The following is a 12,479-nucleotide window of genomic DNA, read 5'->3' as shown; positions in this document are numbered from 1 at the left end:
TGATCGCACGAAAACTCTAGGAGGAGTTAGTTCAAATACCATTGCTGCGAATTCGCCAAAATCGCCAAAAAATCGCCAATCAACCCAAGATGGCGGACTTCCTGTTGGGTTTGGATCATGGTCATAATGTAATTTTTTCTTCATCCTGACCCACTACACATGTGTACCGAATTTCGTGCATGTGCGATATTTGTGTTGGTCATGGTGAATTTGGACAGGTGGCGCCGCACTTATTGGCCCCTCCCACATTCAATTTTCAACGCACATTCCCCGAACCTTTTTCAGACGTAAATTTACACCACGATTGATGCGGTCACAAAAATCTGTGAGTTTTGGGGTATGGGAAAGGCCTCAAAAATGCGATTCATTTGGGGGAATAATAAGAATAATAATAATAACTAGTACCGCAAGCGGTAATTGACGGGTTCGAGCTTGACGGCTCGCGAGTCCCTGTGCGTCCACGTCGCAGCGCGAGTCCTCTTCCTCATCTTCCGTTCATTCACCGCTTGTGGTACTGGTTATTTTCAGCTGCATCCCCGCGCAATGTCAGGCGTGTCCTTTTAAAATGGCCGTCTTCCTGTTGGGTGAAAGGCGTGTCCGTAAACGTGTTTAGGGAAGGTACCTTGACTTACATAACAAGTTTCGTGTGGATCGGAGAATGTCAGACTTTACTTCCTGTTTCGGGAGTTGTACTTCCTGTAAGGAGGTCATCCTTTACAGACATGTTCAGGGCGGGTCTGAGGTCTGAGGTCTAACAGTGTGATTTCGTCTATAAGTTGTTATTTTTGTGAAAAACAACTGATGGTATCAGAATTGAAGCTGAATTTTAGAAATAACTAGTTATTTTTGTGATAGAACATCTGATGGTATAAGAATTTAGGGTGCATTTTCTCTTTTTTCCCTCTGTTACTTTTTCTCTCTTCCCATTTTCCCTGTTTTTTTTTTTCCTTGGCCCCTCTTGCAGTACCTTTTGCCCCATCTTTCCCTTTCAGAGCAGCATGAGAAACTGTAAATGTTAGATTTGATAGATTTGTAGGCAAATGCCTCCATCATGTGGCGAACAAAGGTTACTGCACTGACAAACCACTCAGTAGAGTGGATCCTGTGCAGTGTTCTTATGTCAACACCGTTGAACGATTTGTTATCATATTCAGCAAGCATCATCTACCATGTGTTTTACATGTTTTCATTCATTTTGAGTATGATACAATGAAATTTGTTAAAGTTATAAGGGAAATTGTGAAATTGTATTTTCTGTTACCACCAGAAGGCGCTGTTTTTAAAATGTACAGTTTTTGCATAAGCATCTTCAGCAAGATCCCATCATCGATCGTCACTAGTTTGGTTAAGATCTAACCTTTCATCGCAAAGTTATAAGAGTTTGTTGTTGTAGCGAAATACCAGACGTCATATTGTCTGCCGTCAACAGGGGGCGATGTTTTCAAAATGTACAGTTTTTGCATAGACATCTTTAGCAAGGGCCCATCATCGATTGTCACTTGTTTAGTTAATATCTGACCTTCCATGGCAAAGTTATAAGAGATTGTTGTGTGTTACGAGGAATCGTGATTTTCGCCAACTTTGCCGCCCTTCTTCTTGTTAGCCGTGATACTTAATGAAAAGATTTTGATACCTTTGGATCCTCAACTTGTCCACAGTGACCTCACAAAGTTTGAAGGTGATCCCATTAAAGCTCTTTGACAAGTGCGTTCACATACCATTGGTGCGAAATGGCCAAAATCTGCTAAAAATGTACTTTCAATCCAAGATGGCGGCTTTCCTGTTCGTTTCAGAGCTTAGGCTGCTTTGAATTTTTTGACCGTCCCGACCTAAGGAACGCGTGAGTACCAAGTTTAGTGCATGTACATTAAACGTGCTCCTCAGGAGGACAAGTTTTACGGGTTGTAAGAGTTTTGCCTTTTGTTGTGAGAAATATGAATGAACGCCAACTTTGGCGCCCCCTATCTCGAAAACCATGGGACATTTTGAAAAACTTTTAATAACTTTAGATCCTCAACTTGTCCACAGTGACCTCACAAAGTTTAAAGGTGATCGCACAAAAGCTCTATGACAAGTTAGTTCACATACCATTGGTGCGAAATGGCCAAAATCTCCCAAAAATGTACTTTCAATCCAAGATGGCGGCTTTCCTGTTCGCTTTAGAGCTTCGGCTACGCTGACTTTTTTGACCGTCTGGACCTAAGGAACGCGTGAGTACCAAGTTTCATGCATGTACATTCAACGTGATCCTCAGGAGGACAAGTTTTACGGGTTGTAAGAGTTTTGCCTTTTGTTGTGAGAAATATGAATGAACGCCAACTTTGGCGCCCCCTATCTCGAAAACCATGCGACATTTTGAAAAACTTTTAATAACTTTAGATCCTCAACTTGTCCACAGTGACCTCACAAAGTTTAAAGGTGATCGCACAAAAGCTCTAGGACTAGTTCATTCAAATACCAGGCGTCATAGTGTCTGCTGTCACCAGGGGGCGCTGTTTTTGAAAGTGAATATTTTCATATAGGCGTCTTCAGGGCTGGACTATCATCAATCCAAGCAAGTTTGGTTCAGATCGGACTCGGATTCGTAAAGTTGTAGCAGTTTGTTTTTTGTCACAAATATCTGACTTTGCAGTGTTGCTGTGGCAACACCGTTGAACGATTTGTTATCATATTAAGCAGGCATCATCGAACATGTGTTTTAAATGTTTTCCCAATTTTTGAGTTTGATACGATTAACTCTGTAAAAGTTATAACCGAAATTGTTTTTTTTTGTATATTTTGTTACCACAAGGAGGCACTGTGCTCAAAATTTACGTTTTTTTCACAGACTTCTTCAGCAATGGTCCATCATCAACCCTAGGTAATTTGGTTGGGATGTGACCTTCTATCGCAAAGTTATAAGAGTTTTGTTGCCTGTGGCGAAACATTAAAATTTTCTCCAACTTTGCCGGCCCCTTACTCTTACGCCATAATACCTATTGAAAAGATTTTGATACCTTTGGATCCTCAACTTGTCCAAAGTGACCTCACCAAGTTTGAAGGTGATCCCATGAAAGATCTAGGACAAATCTGTTCAAATATCATTGGTGTGAAATGGTCAAAATCAGCAAAGCATTTACTTTCAATCCAAGATGGCGGCTTTCCTGTTCGTTTTAGAGCATAGGCTACGCTGACTTTTTTGACCGGCCCGACCTAAGGAACGCGTGTACCAAGTTTCATGCATGTACATTAAACGTGCTCCTCAGGACCACAAGTTTTAGGGGGTGGAGCAGGTTTTTGGCCCGTCCACTTTCACCAGGGGGCGCTGATTTTGACTTGAAATATTTTCACATAGGTTTGTTCAGGGCCAGACTATCAACAATCCTAGCAAGTTTGGCTCAGATTGGACCAGGATTGGCAAAGTTGTAACAGTTTTTTTTTTGTAGTATTTTCTACCACCACCAGGAGGCGCTGTTTTCAAAATGTATTGTTTTCGGCAATATAGTCGCCTTCAGCAACTACCCATTATCAATCATAGGAAGTTTGGTTGGGATTGGATCTTCCATCGCAAAGTTATAAGAGTTTTGCTTTTTGTTGTGAAAAATAGGAATTTACACCCACTTTGGCGCCCCCTATCTCGTACACCATGAGACATTTTAAAAAACTTTTGATAACTTAAGCTCCTCAACTGGTTCACAGTGACCTCACCGAGTTTAAAGGTGATCGCACAAGAACTCTAGGATTAATTCCTTCAAATACCAGAGGTCATATTGTCTCCGTCACCAGGGGGTGCTGTTTTTGAAAGTGAATATTTTCATATAGACGTCTTCAGGGCTGGACTATCATCAATCCTAGCAAGTTTGGTTCAGATTGGACTAGGATTCGCAAAGTTGTAGCAGTTTGTTTTTTTGTCGCAAAAATCCGACTTTGCATCATTACCATGGCAACATCATGTAACTCTACGCCATCATATTGAGCATGCATCATCTACCTTGTGTTTTGGGTGATTTTTACCAATTTTGAGTTTGATACGATAATCTCTGTAAAAGTTATTCCCGAAATTGTAAAAGTAACTTTTTTTTTTAATTTTCTGCCACCACCAGGAGGCGATGTTTACAAACTTGACAGTTTTTGCATAGGCCTCTTCAGCAAGGGCCCATCATCAATCGCCACAAGTTTGGTTAAGATCGGACCTTCTATCGCAAAGTTATAAGAGTTTTGTTGCGTGTGGCGAAAATCTTAAATTTTCACCAACTTTGACGCCCCCTTTCTCGTACGCCATGATACTTATTAAAAAGTTTTCAGGAACTTTAGATCCTCAACTTGTCCACAGTGACCTCACCAAGTTTGAACGTGATTCCATGTAAGCTCTGGGACAAGTTCGTTCAAATACCGATGGTGCGAAATGGCCAAAATCGCCTCTGTTTTGGCGTGCAATCCAAGATGGCGTCCTTCCTGTAGGATTCACAGGGAAGTTGTCATCGACTTTTTTGACCGTCCCCACCTCATGAACATGTGTGCCAAGTTTCGTTCATGTACGTTAAACCAGAGAGCAGATGACCTAATAGAAGTTTTTTGCGTCAGTTTTTAGCCCCGCCCTCTTCCATTTTTTGACGCACATTCCTTGAAACATTGATATACGTAATTTTACACCAGGTCTGATGGGGTTGCAAAATTTGGTGAGTTTTGGGGCATGGGAAAGGCCTCAAAAACGCGATTCATTTGGAGGAATAATAATAAGAATAATCTTAGCGATTATAATAGGGTTCTTGCGCAACCAAGTTGCTCGAACCCTAATAATCCTTCCAGTTTCAAGAGGGTTCTTGCAACCTTGTTGCTCGAACCCTAATTAAATTTTAAGGACATCTTCACATTACCAAATCTGGCTCTCGTTTAAAAACGTTTGGACACCCCTGCTGTAACGGGAGCATGTGAGCATCCGCTATTAATATGCATAACAGACTAACCTCACTGTAAACCCGAATAAGTTACCAGAACTCAAAAAAATTGAGGCAATCGATTGCCTCAATTTTTTTAAGTTGATCAACTAAAAAGTCAAATTTTCCAGAACATAAAAATTTGGATTGCATCTTACTTGTACCTTTAGATAGCAGTTAAATTAAAAGTGCTAATTAAGTCAAATCAAATATTTGCAGTTAATATGACTTACAGTTTTCTGTTAAGGCAACTCAATTACTATCGGTTACTATGACTTAAATTTTCCAGTTTTCAAACCACAGGAATAAGTTCACAGAACTTAAAAAAATAAGTACACAACCATCATTTTTATGTTACCAAAACTCAATGTTTATTTGTTTGTGTTGTCATTGTTATAAGTACACAGTAGTTAAATTTGTTGAGTAAGAATACTTAAAACCATGTGACTCAAAATTTAAAACTTTTGAGGCAATTGATTGCCTCAATTACATTGAGTACAGCTGACTTACAATATATGAGATACACGGCAGATATTTCCTTGCTTGCTCCCTTTTAGCACACTGCAATGTTGAAATTAAATAGAAAAATAAATAATAAACATTTCTAAATTAAAATGAATAGAACCAAAATATTTAGTCAGGAAAAAAAAAAATCTGAGTAAAATAATGATAAATAATAATACATAAATTACACACACACACACACACCTGAGTAAGGCAACAGGGCAGCAATTTGCAGGAATCATTTACAGTAATGCTAAGAACATCTTTACTTAAAACCCTGAAATGTAATTGTTTTTACATAAACCAGTACCATGAAATGTTCTTGCACAGCCCACAATGGTTGAGAAATATCATTGTGAGAAACATTAAAACATACAAAACATTAGTTTTGCCTTATATTAATAAGAACAAAGGCCCATTGGCTGAACACCTGCAAAGTACTGCACTAACCTTGAGGCAGTATTTGAAACAAAAAGGAGAAAAGTTTGAACTGCTGCTCAACTACTTTGAAGTGCTTTACCCCGCATCCTTCTTTCAGATGAGTTTCTACATCAAGTCATTCTTGAGGGTCTGCAACCTGGGTGACAGTTTACCACTTTCTAGACCAAGTAAAATCTTTTGTGTGAATTCAAAAGTATTGGTCAGTGCTTTGGGATAGCTGAGGTGTAGTGCATAAATAAGTCCAAACATTACCAGGAAGGCATCGCTAAATCTGGGGAGACTGACCACGACATCACCTTCAATGACCACAGAGATTTTTACGGGCTGGTAGTGAACTGGACTTGTGTCATGGTCACTGATGACAGTAAGGAGGGCCACTGCAACACCATCAAGCTCTGGCTCATCAGACTCGTCCTGAATGAAAGAAATATAAATATTAATCACAATCTAACCCATGGGATAGAACAGACAACATATAATTTCTTTATTTTACGGATCTCTTGTTCAGATCCAACACCTCTTGTACAAGGTAGACCTAGGTCTCACTGTAAAAGGTGAAAAACAGAAGATCCATGTTCTGCACACATGAATCAGCCAATTTACCTGAGAATCAAGTTTAGACTAAAACTAAACTAGAGGAAATAAACAGGAACATGTTTTACTGCACATCGTATCACTTTGAACACAACACCAATTAATTTCCTTTGTAGTGAGGAGAAAGAAAACAGACCATACATGGAAACTGTATGGGTGGACTAAACAAAGGTAAATCCTAAAACATGTTAGTATTTTGATGAACCCGTTTACATAATACACAGTAGTATCTTAAGGAGACTCACTGTGCAGGTTCTGAAAACTCCAGAGACGTCCTCGTGTAGATACACAGGAAGGGCGCGGAGAATGTTAGTGCGGTTGGTGTGGATGTCATGCCTTTCCTATTTCCAGATAAAAACAGAATTATATATAGTGAGGAGTTTGCTGAACAAAGCTAATTTAAACAGTCAAATCAGAACAGATGTACAAAAATAACATGTTCACATCTTTAATGCAATCAGACAAATAGCAATCACAAATAATTGCAAAATTCAAACAGCTCATTTGAATTACTGAACCTGTCCAATGTTCCACGGGTTTAACCATAGAAATGTGTAATACTCTATTTACCTGTTCATCATGGATTTTTAAAATTTCAGCCAGGGCATCTGCTGTCTTCCCAGTTTTTGATGCCTTCTGTCTGAATAAGGTCATCAGTCGATGAAGATGGTGGTCAAGCTCAGCATAGAACGTGTTGGGCAGGTTCTGATTCGTAATCCGCTGGAACTCTGCATACGACTACATTGAAATAACAGCAGGAAGACAATACAGCAACAACAATTAAATTTCAAGAATCTTACACACATTGTTAAAGTTACAATTTTCACTTTAAAGAGCGAGTTCGTCCATATTACCTCAGACTCTATTTTGAGAGCAGGCCAGAGATCCATGAGCTCATTCACTGGTGGGCAGGACATCACTATGGTCTGTCGGCGCAGGGGAAATGTGGTCTCCATCATCTTTCTAATGAGGGGCAGGTTCTTCTCAGTCTTCTTGACTTCTTCAACAATTGTCTGCCTCAACTGCTCAAGGCTTGAAGGATCCTTTCCTTGGGGATAGTTGGGTAGGAAGTTGACTTCTGCGCGCTTGGGTCTTTTAATGTTAGAATGTGAAGGTTCATTATCAGGATCACTTCTGCTTCTTTTTCCAGCATTAACAGTGACCTCTTGACATCCAGCCCGTCTCATCTTGTTCCTGAAATTGCCCATCTTAAACTTGATGCTGTTTTTTCATCCTGCTTCCTTCAAGCAGGGATGTTTGGCTACAAGAGCCTCAGCAACCATTGCAACCTCTTTATCACTTGGGTAGGCCTTAAAACCCTATACAGTAGATGCAAGCTTTTCTAAAATGTCATGCTTAAGGTCTCTTGCCAGCTTAATTTGTCTGTTGTTCCTCTCATATTCGGCATTTCCATCTTTAAGTTTCAGTTTGACAGCAAATGTGGGTACTGGAAAAGGACCTCGAGGCCACCTGCTGAGACGTTCTGGAGATGACACATCTGAAAGTAGCTCAGTAGATCAAGCTGGAGTCTTGTGAAAGTGAGATGTGCACAACAGCTTTTTGTGGCAATTCCTCAATGTCTGCAAGGGAAGTAAGTTTCCCGTCAAAGTCTGGATCTTCATAAAGCAAACTGAAGTTAAGGTCAATTTCCAGCTGCTCTTTTATAATGTTGATCAGTGCATCAACAGAGCCTGTTCGTGAGCTGAGTTTTAATTTTCTAGCCCTGTCTGTCTCAACAACACGAAGAACCATTGGTTGTTCTGGGGATGCAGCTGCCATTGTGCTAATGAAAAGACAAAATCAGGATGTTAAATATATACAATATAGAGCATATTTAATTGCTAAATTATACAGAGTGAATAAAGACACAATAACTGATAAATAAAAGAGCCATTTTTTTACCTGAACTCAGTTCTGTCTCACTTGAATAAACCGCTTGGGGGTCAGCAGCAGCGAGCTCTCTATCTTGTATGCCGAGAGAGGGACTGTATCGTTGAGACCAGAGTGCAGGTGGATTGACAGGCTTGTGTCTGCGGTTGACAGCTCATAGGACCGTAGATGTTCTACATACCAGGAGTCATAATCACAACACATAAAAGATACATTGTGATTCACAAGGTAGATCTGTTCTATTTTGTTAAATTTAGACAGTCCACCACTGATTTCTACAGAGAGAAACATTCCACAGACGTAGTCTGTGCCATCAATGGCCACCTTTGATGTCTTGTAGATTGTATCACTGGTTGTTTGTTCTTTAATGTGTACTTGAGCAACCTCTGGTAGAGCTGAAACCAGAACAGAGTCAACTCTGGATGCCTGAGTTTATACCTTATCACCCTCTGGTACTACACTGCCAATTAACAATGGAAGAAGTCGGAGAAGAGTGGCATTTTCATGTCCATTGCCGCTAATCGTTCGATGTAATCTTGTGGTTCAAATACTCCAAAGTGAAGTACTTGAGCCGGATCATCTCTTTAACACAAAGAGAAAGCTCCATGGGAACAATACCTTCCAGAAGATTGTGGAGTATATCTGGAGGAAACCCTGTGATTGTGTGGAAGTAATTCAGGGACTCACGCAAGACACAGCCATCTTTAACACCAAAGTGGCTGCTCAAAGTGTCACTTTCTTGAACAGTTTGTACATGTAGGTCATGGCTGGCTTTGGTTCTCTGAGGAAACACTCTCTCTCTGACTTCAGTTACTTGAAACTGTTCAACTGAGCCCAAACAAAATCTGCAAACATGGCCTGCTCTGAATGACTCTACAAAACCACCTAATCCATGAGCGGCCAAATTGTCAGCAGAAACGCAAAAGATCGTGCCTCTGACATTCTGACCAACTCTTTCAATGACAAGACATTGAAAGAGACACTCTTCAACAAGACACCATCTTGTTCAAGAGTATGAGCATCACGCAACAACGGAGCAAGTACAGCTGCATATCCATACTTATGGAGGTCTGTCACTTTTACTAGTATTGCATGTAATGCTGATCGGTATTTTGGCGGCACATTAGCAAGGAACCAACATACAGCACAAAGTTTGTGAATTTTGCGTGATGTGCCAAGCGGATTGGCAATTTCAAGATCATCAATATATAGCTGGAGTGGTAGAACGAGGTCCCCTGTTGACAGCAAGTCATTTTCAAGGAAATGAGAGCCATCAGAGCATGATGCATATTGACCGAAAGCAATATTTGGTTCAGTAATCTTGTTAGGAATGTCTGTCTTTTTAAACAACTCTTGAATCATTGAAAGGATAGGAACATACATGCTGGTATGTCCAGGGTGCTCCAACTGATACTCCACTGGCATTACACAAGGATATTTGCACTCAATAACGTTTTTTCTGCGCTTGGATGAACTCAACTCAGCACCTAGAAAGAAAAAGAAATAGTTCAGTTTAATCAAAAATTATTACTATAAATTACTCAAAAAGAAGAACAAGTTTCACAAACTTGACATAATTAAGTTAGTAGAACTTTTATTAAAATTTTGAGTATACAGTACTTAATCTATTTAATTATTTTGAACGTTAGGGTTTACAGTGCTGATGTGCTTAAAAAGTGTGTGAATGACATAGCTTTGGGTATGAAGTATTGACTGTGATGCCAATGATTTAGCAACTAGCTGATAGTTAGCGCATCATCATCAGCTCCTTCAGGAACAGACTGATCCATCCACACTACACCACAGTTCCACTTAAATGTATTTTATTTTATTTGATATTAGAAATGTGTATCTATCGTTGATCCTAACGCTGCCTACATTTAAATGGCCACATATTTTTCAAATATGTTCAAATATTTTGTTGGAAAGCTTAGAATTCACAGTTTTCAGAATCTGTTAATAACTCAATATGCCCCTCAGCCCACTTGTTCCTGGTTTTCTAATGGCTGGGCACATAGTGTGTGTGTGTGTGTGTGTGTCATCATCTAACAGAGATGCCAACTTCCATACTGATACCTGCCTCATAAATACCTCGCTAGTCAGTTTCTCTGTACCAAATCCTTCAAAAATGCTCTCAACTACTATGCACCACACACACAAACACTCAAACTGAAGTTGCAAGAGAACAGAGAATAATGATGTGTAATGTTTTGAGTCATTAAATGGCTTTAATCTGAATCTTAATCACTGACAATACTCAGCTATCAGATAAGAAGGTTGATTAGCACTGTTGGATTTTTTTTTTTTAGTCAAAGCAGGAATGTGTCACTCACAATTTTTTCTTACTTGAGTAAATGATTTGTCACTCCTTGCTACAAGGTAATATTTCACTCTGTCTTTGGTGCTGTACCAGTTTCTCATTCTCCTATAATTGTAAATGGCTCCTTTCTTAATCAGTCACCTTCCTTCCAGCCACCTTCAAATTGTTCTTACAAAAGGGTCACAGTTGGCACACAGGTACACACATTTGTGAGTTAGTTTTTGTATATCCCATGCGTAGAAAGTGGTGTTCACATTGTTTGTCCGCCTTTTGAAGTTACACCTATTATGAAAGAGGTCCATGCAGTTCTGGAAAGCAAAACTAATGCTAAAGTCCCTGTTGTATTGAATGGTCATCGAGGGTAGAATCCATGAATAGTATCCAAAGACCACGTCTATTGTACTCCAGTGACAACAAAACAAGTGATAATTACGTAAAACTGAACATAAGTGTTTTTTTTGTTTTTTTTTATTCACAGTGTATATGTACAAACAAAAATGGGCTATGTTGCCGTACAAATAACACAACAACCAGCTATGTCTACAGACTTTACTTGCAAAATCCACACAGGACTGAGGCAGTGAAGGCTCCGCAGTCGTGTATATTTCGGCAACGCTGTCAATCAAAAACTGGTTCCGCCTTTTAGACAGTTGCTCCATGCAGAAGCCCAGCATCCACTCCCGCACACTGCCCCATTGAGTCTGAGAGAAGCTGAGCTTCCGTGGAAGTGACATTTTTGCCACATCAATGTCAAGATCACAGCAGTAAAAAAAAAGGGAATATGAAAGTCAGGTAAGATGATCCACATGTTCCACATGAATCACATGATCCTGACCTTGGGTCAAAAGACAGGGTACATGCTGAACAAACAATCATTTACTCTCACACTCACACCTATGGTTAGTTGAGAGTATCCAATTTACCTCTGCATATTTTTGGACTCTGGGAGGAGGCAGAATTATTCCTAATCAGATGATTTATTGTTAACCATTCCTCCAAGTACCACTGGAGGGAGTTTGCGTATGACTGTAGTTGTAGAACTAGCGCTACTATCAGAGGTACCACAGTTTGAGAACTGCGGGTGTAGTATTTGTTCGATACCTTTGATTCTGCCTTTTTGCATGGAACACCATGTTTACACATAGTGGCTGCTCCGGTTTTGCTGCAGGGGCAGTTTTTTTGTACCCTTTTAGTTGCCTGTAATCTGTTACCATGGCTGTATCTGTCCTCATGGAATTAAAATCTACATGCAGCACACTTGTACATGCTGAGATATGCCTGGCACTTATCCAATCATGTCAGCTGACTTGAAAGCATATGCACATCTAATTTTCTCCAGAAGCTATGCAGGCAAAATGAAATTTCCATAGAATATGTTAGGGAACAATACCTCTCACTGCACTGATATATTGAAGGGCTTATTGAGTTTGAAAACACTTTTTAGGGTGGCTGAAATGTATGAAATGGGAAGAATGCACACAGACCACAAAAACTCAATGACATTACAACTAGTCAGACAAAGGCTGAGAGTAAATCAAGGATTTCAATATTCCAGGACCCTGAGCCCTCCATGAAACCAAGAAATGTTATTTTCTTTTTTTAATAACCTTTCTCTTTTTCCATCAAGATGACAACATTGTTCTAACCTCAACACATTCAATTTATGTCAGAAAACATTAACATGAGGCATTTAATTGAATCAGCTAAAATCTCATTAAGCTGCTTTGCTCGCTTGCAGTCAATACTCGTGCTGCAACCCGGCAAAGACGTCTCTGTTTTCCATTCCCTTGCCTCATGACACGGCTGATGAAGTA

The 12,479-nt window shown here is 39.8% G+C and overlaps 1 protein-coding gene across 2 annotated transcripts; it reads right to left on the bottom strand.

Annotated features, from left to right (window-relative positions):
- Positions 1-5,611: 5,611 nt before the first annotated feature.
- On the bottom strand, positions 5,612-9,769 carry LOC122778696. 2 transcript variants are annotated; one of them, XM_044040777.1, is made up of 6 exons: positions 9,727-9,769; positions 8,358-8,518; positions 7,310-8,238; positions 7,026-7,193; positions 6,701-6,796; positions 5,612-6,275 (listed from the first exon to the last, which is right to left on the bottom strand). In XM_044040777.1, the coding sequence occupies exons 3-6, from the start codon at positions 7,661-7,663 to the stop codon at positions 5,967-5,969; spliced, it is 927 nt and encodes a 308-aa protein (XP_043896712.1). In that variant the 5' UTR covers positions 7,664-8,238; positions 8,358-8,518; positions 9,727-9,769; the 3' UTR covers positions 5,612-5,966. The 2 variants fall into 2 exon arrangements, with proteins under 2 accessions (XP_043896712.1, XP_043896713.1); XM_044040778.1 differs by lacking the exon at positions 9,727-9,769 and having other exon boundaries at positions 8,358-8,773.
- Positions 9,770-12,479: the final 2,710 nt, after the last annotated feature.

The sequence above is a fragment of the Solea senegalensis genome, linkage group LG12, assembly GCF_019176455.1.
Source record: "Solea senegalensis isolate Sse05_10M linkage group LG12, IFAPA_SoseM_1, whole genome shotgun sequence".
Lineage (NCBI taxonomy): Eukaryota > Metazoa > Chordata > Actinopteri > Pleuronectiformes > Soleidae > Solea > Solea senegalensis.
Note: the sequence above shows the minus strand (reverse complement) of the source record. Positions and strands in the feature narration are given on the sequence as shown.

Bases quoted from the DNA above. Each gene is read 5' to 3' on its own strand.
- LOC122778696 (XM_044040777.1), bottom strand. From the start codon at position 7,663: ATGGGCAATTTCAGGAACAAGATGAGACGGGCTGGATGTCAAGAGGTC. The intron at 7,194-7,309 runs GTAATATGGACG...ATTTCAATGTAG, and splicing joins CTCTCAAAATAGAGTCTGAG to TCGTATGCAGAGTTCCAGCG. The intron at 6,797-7,025 runs GTAAATAGAGTA...ATCTGGAAATAG, and splicing joins TAAAAATCCATGATGAACAG to GAAAGGCATGACATCCACAC.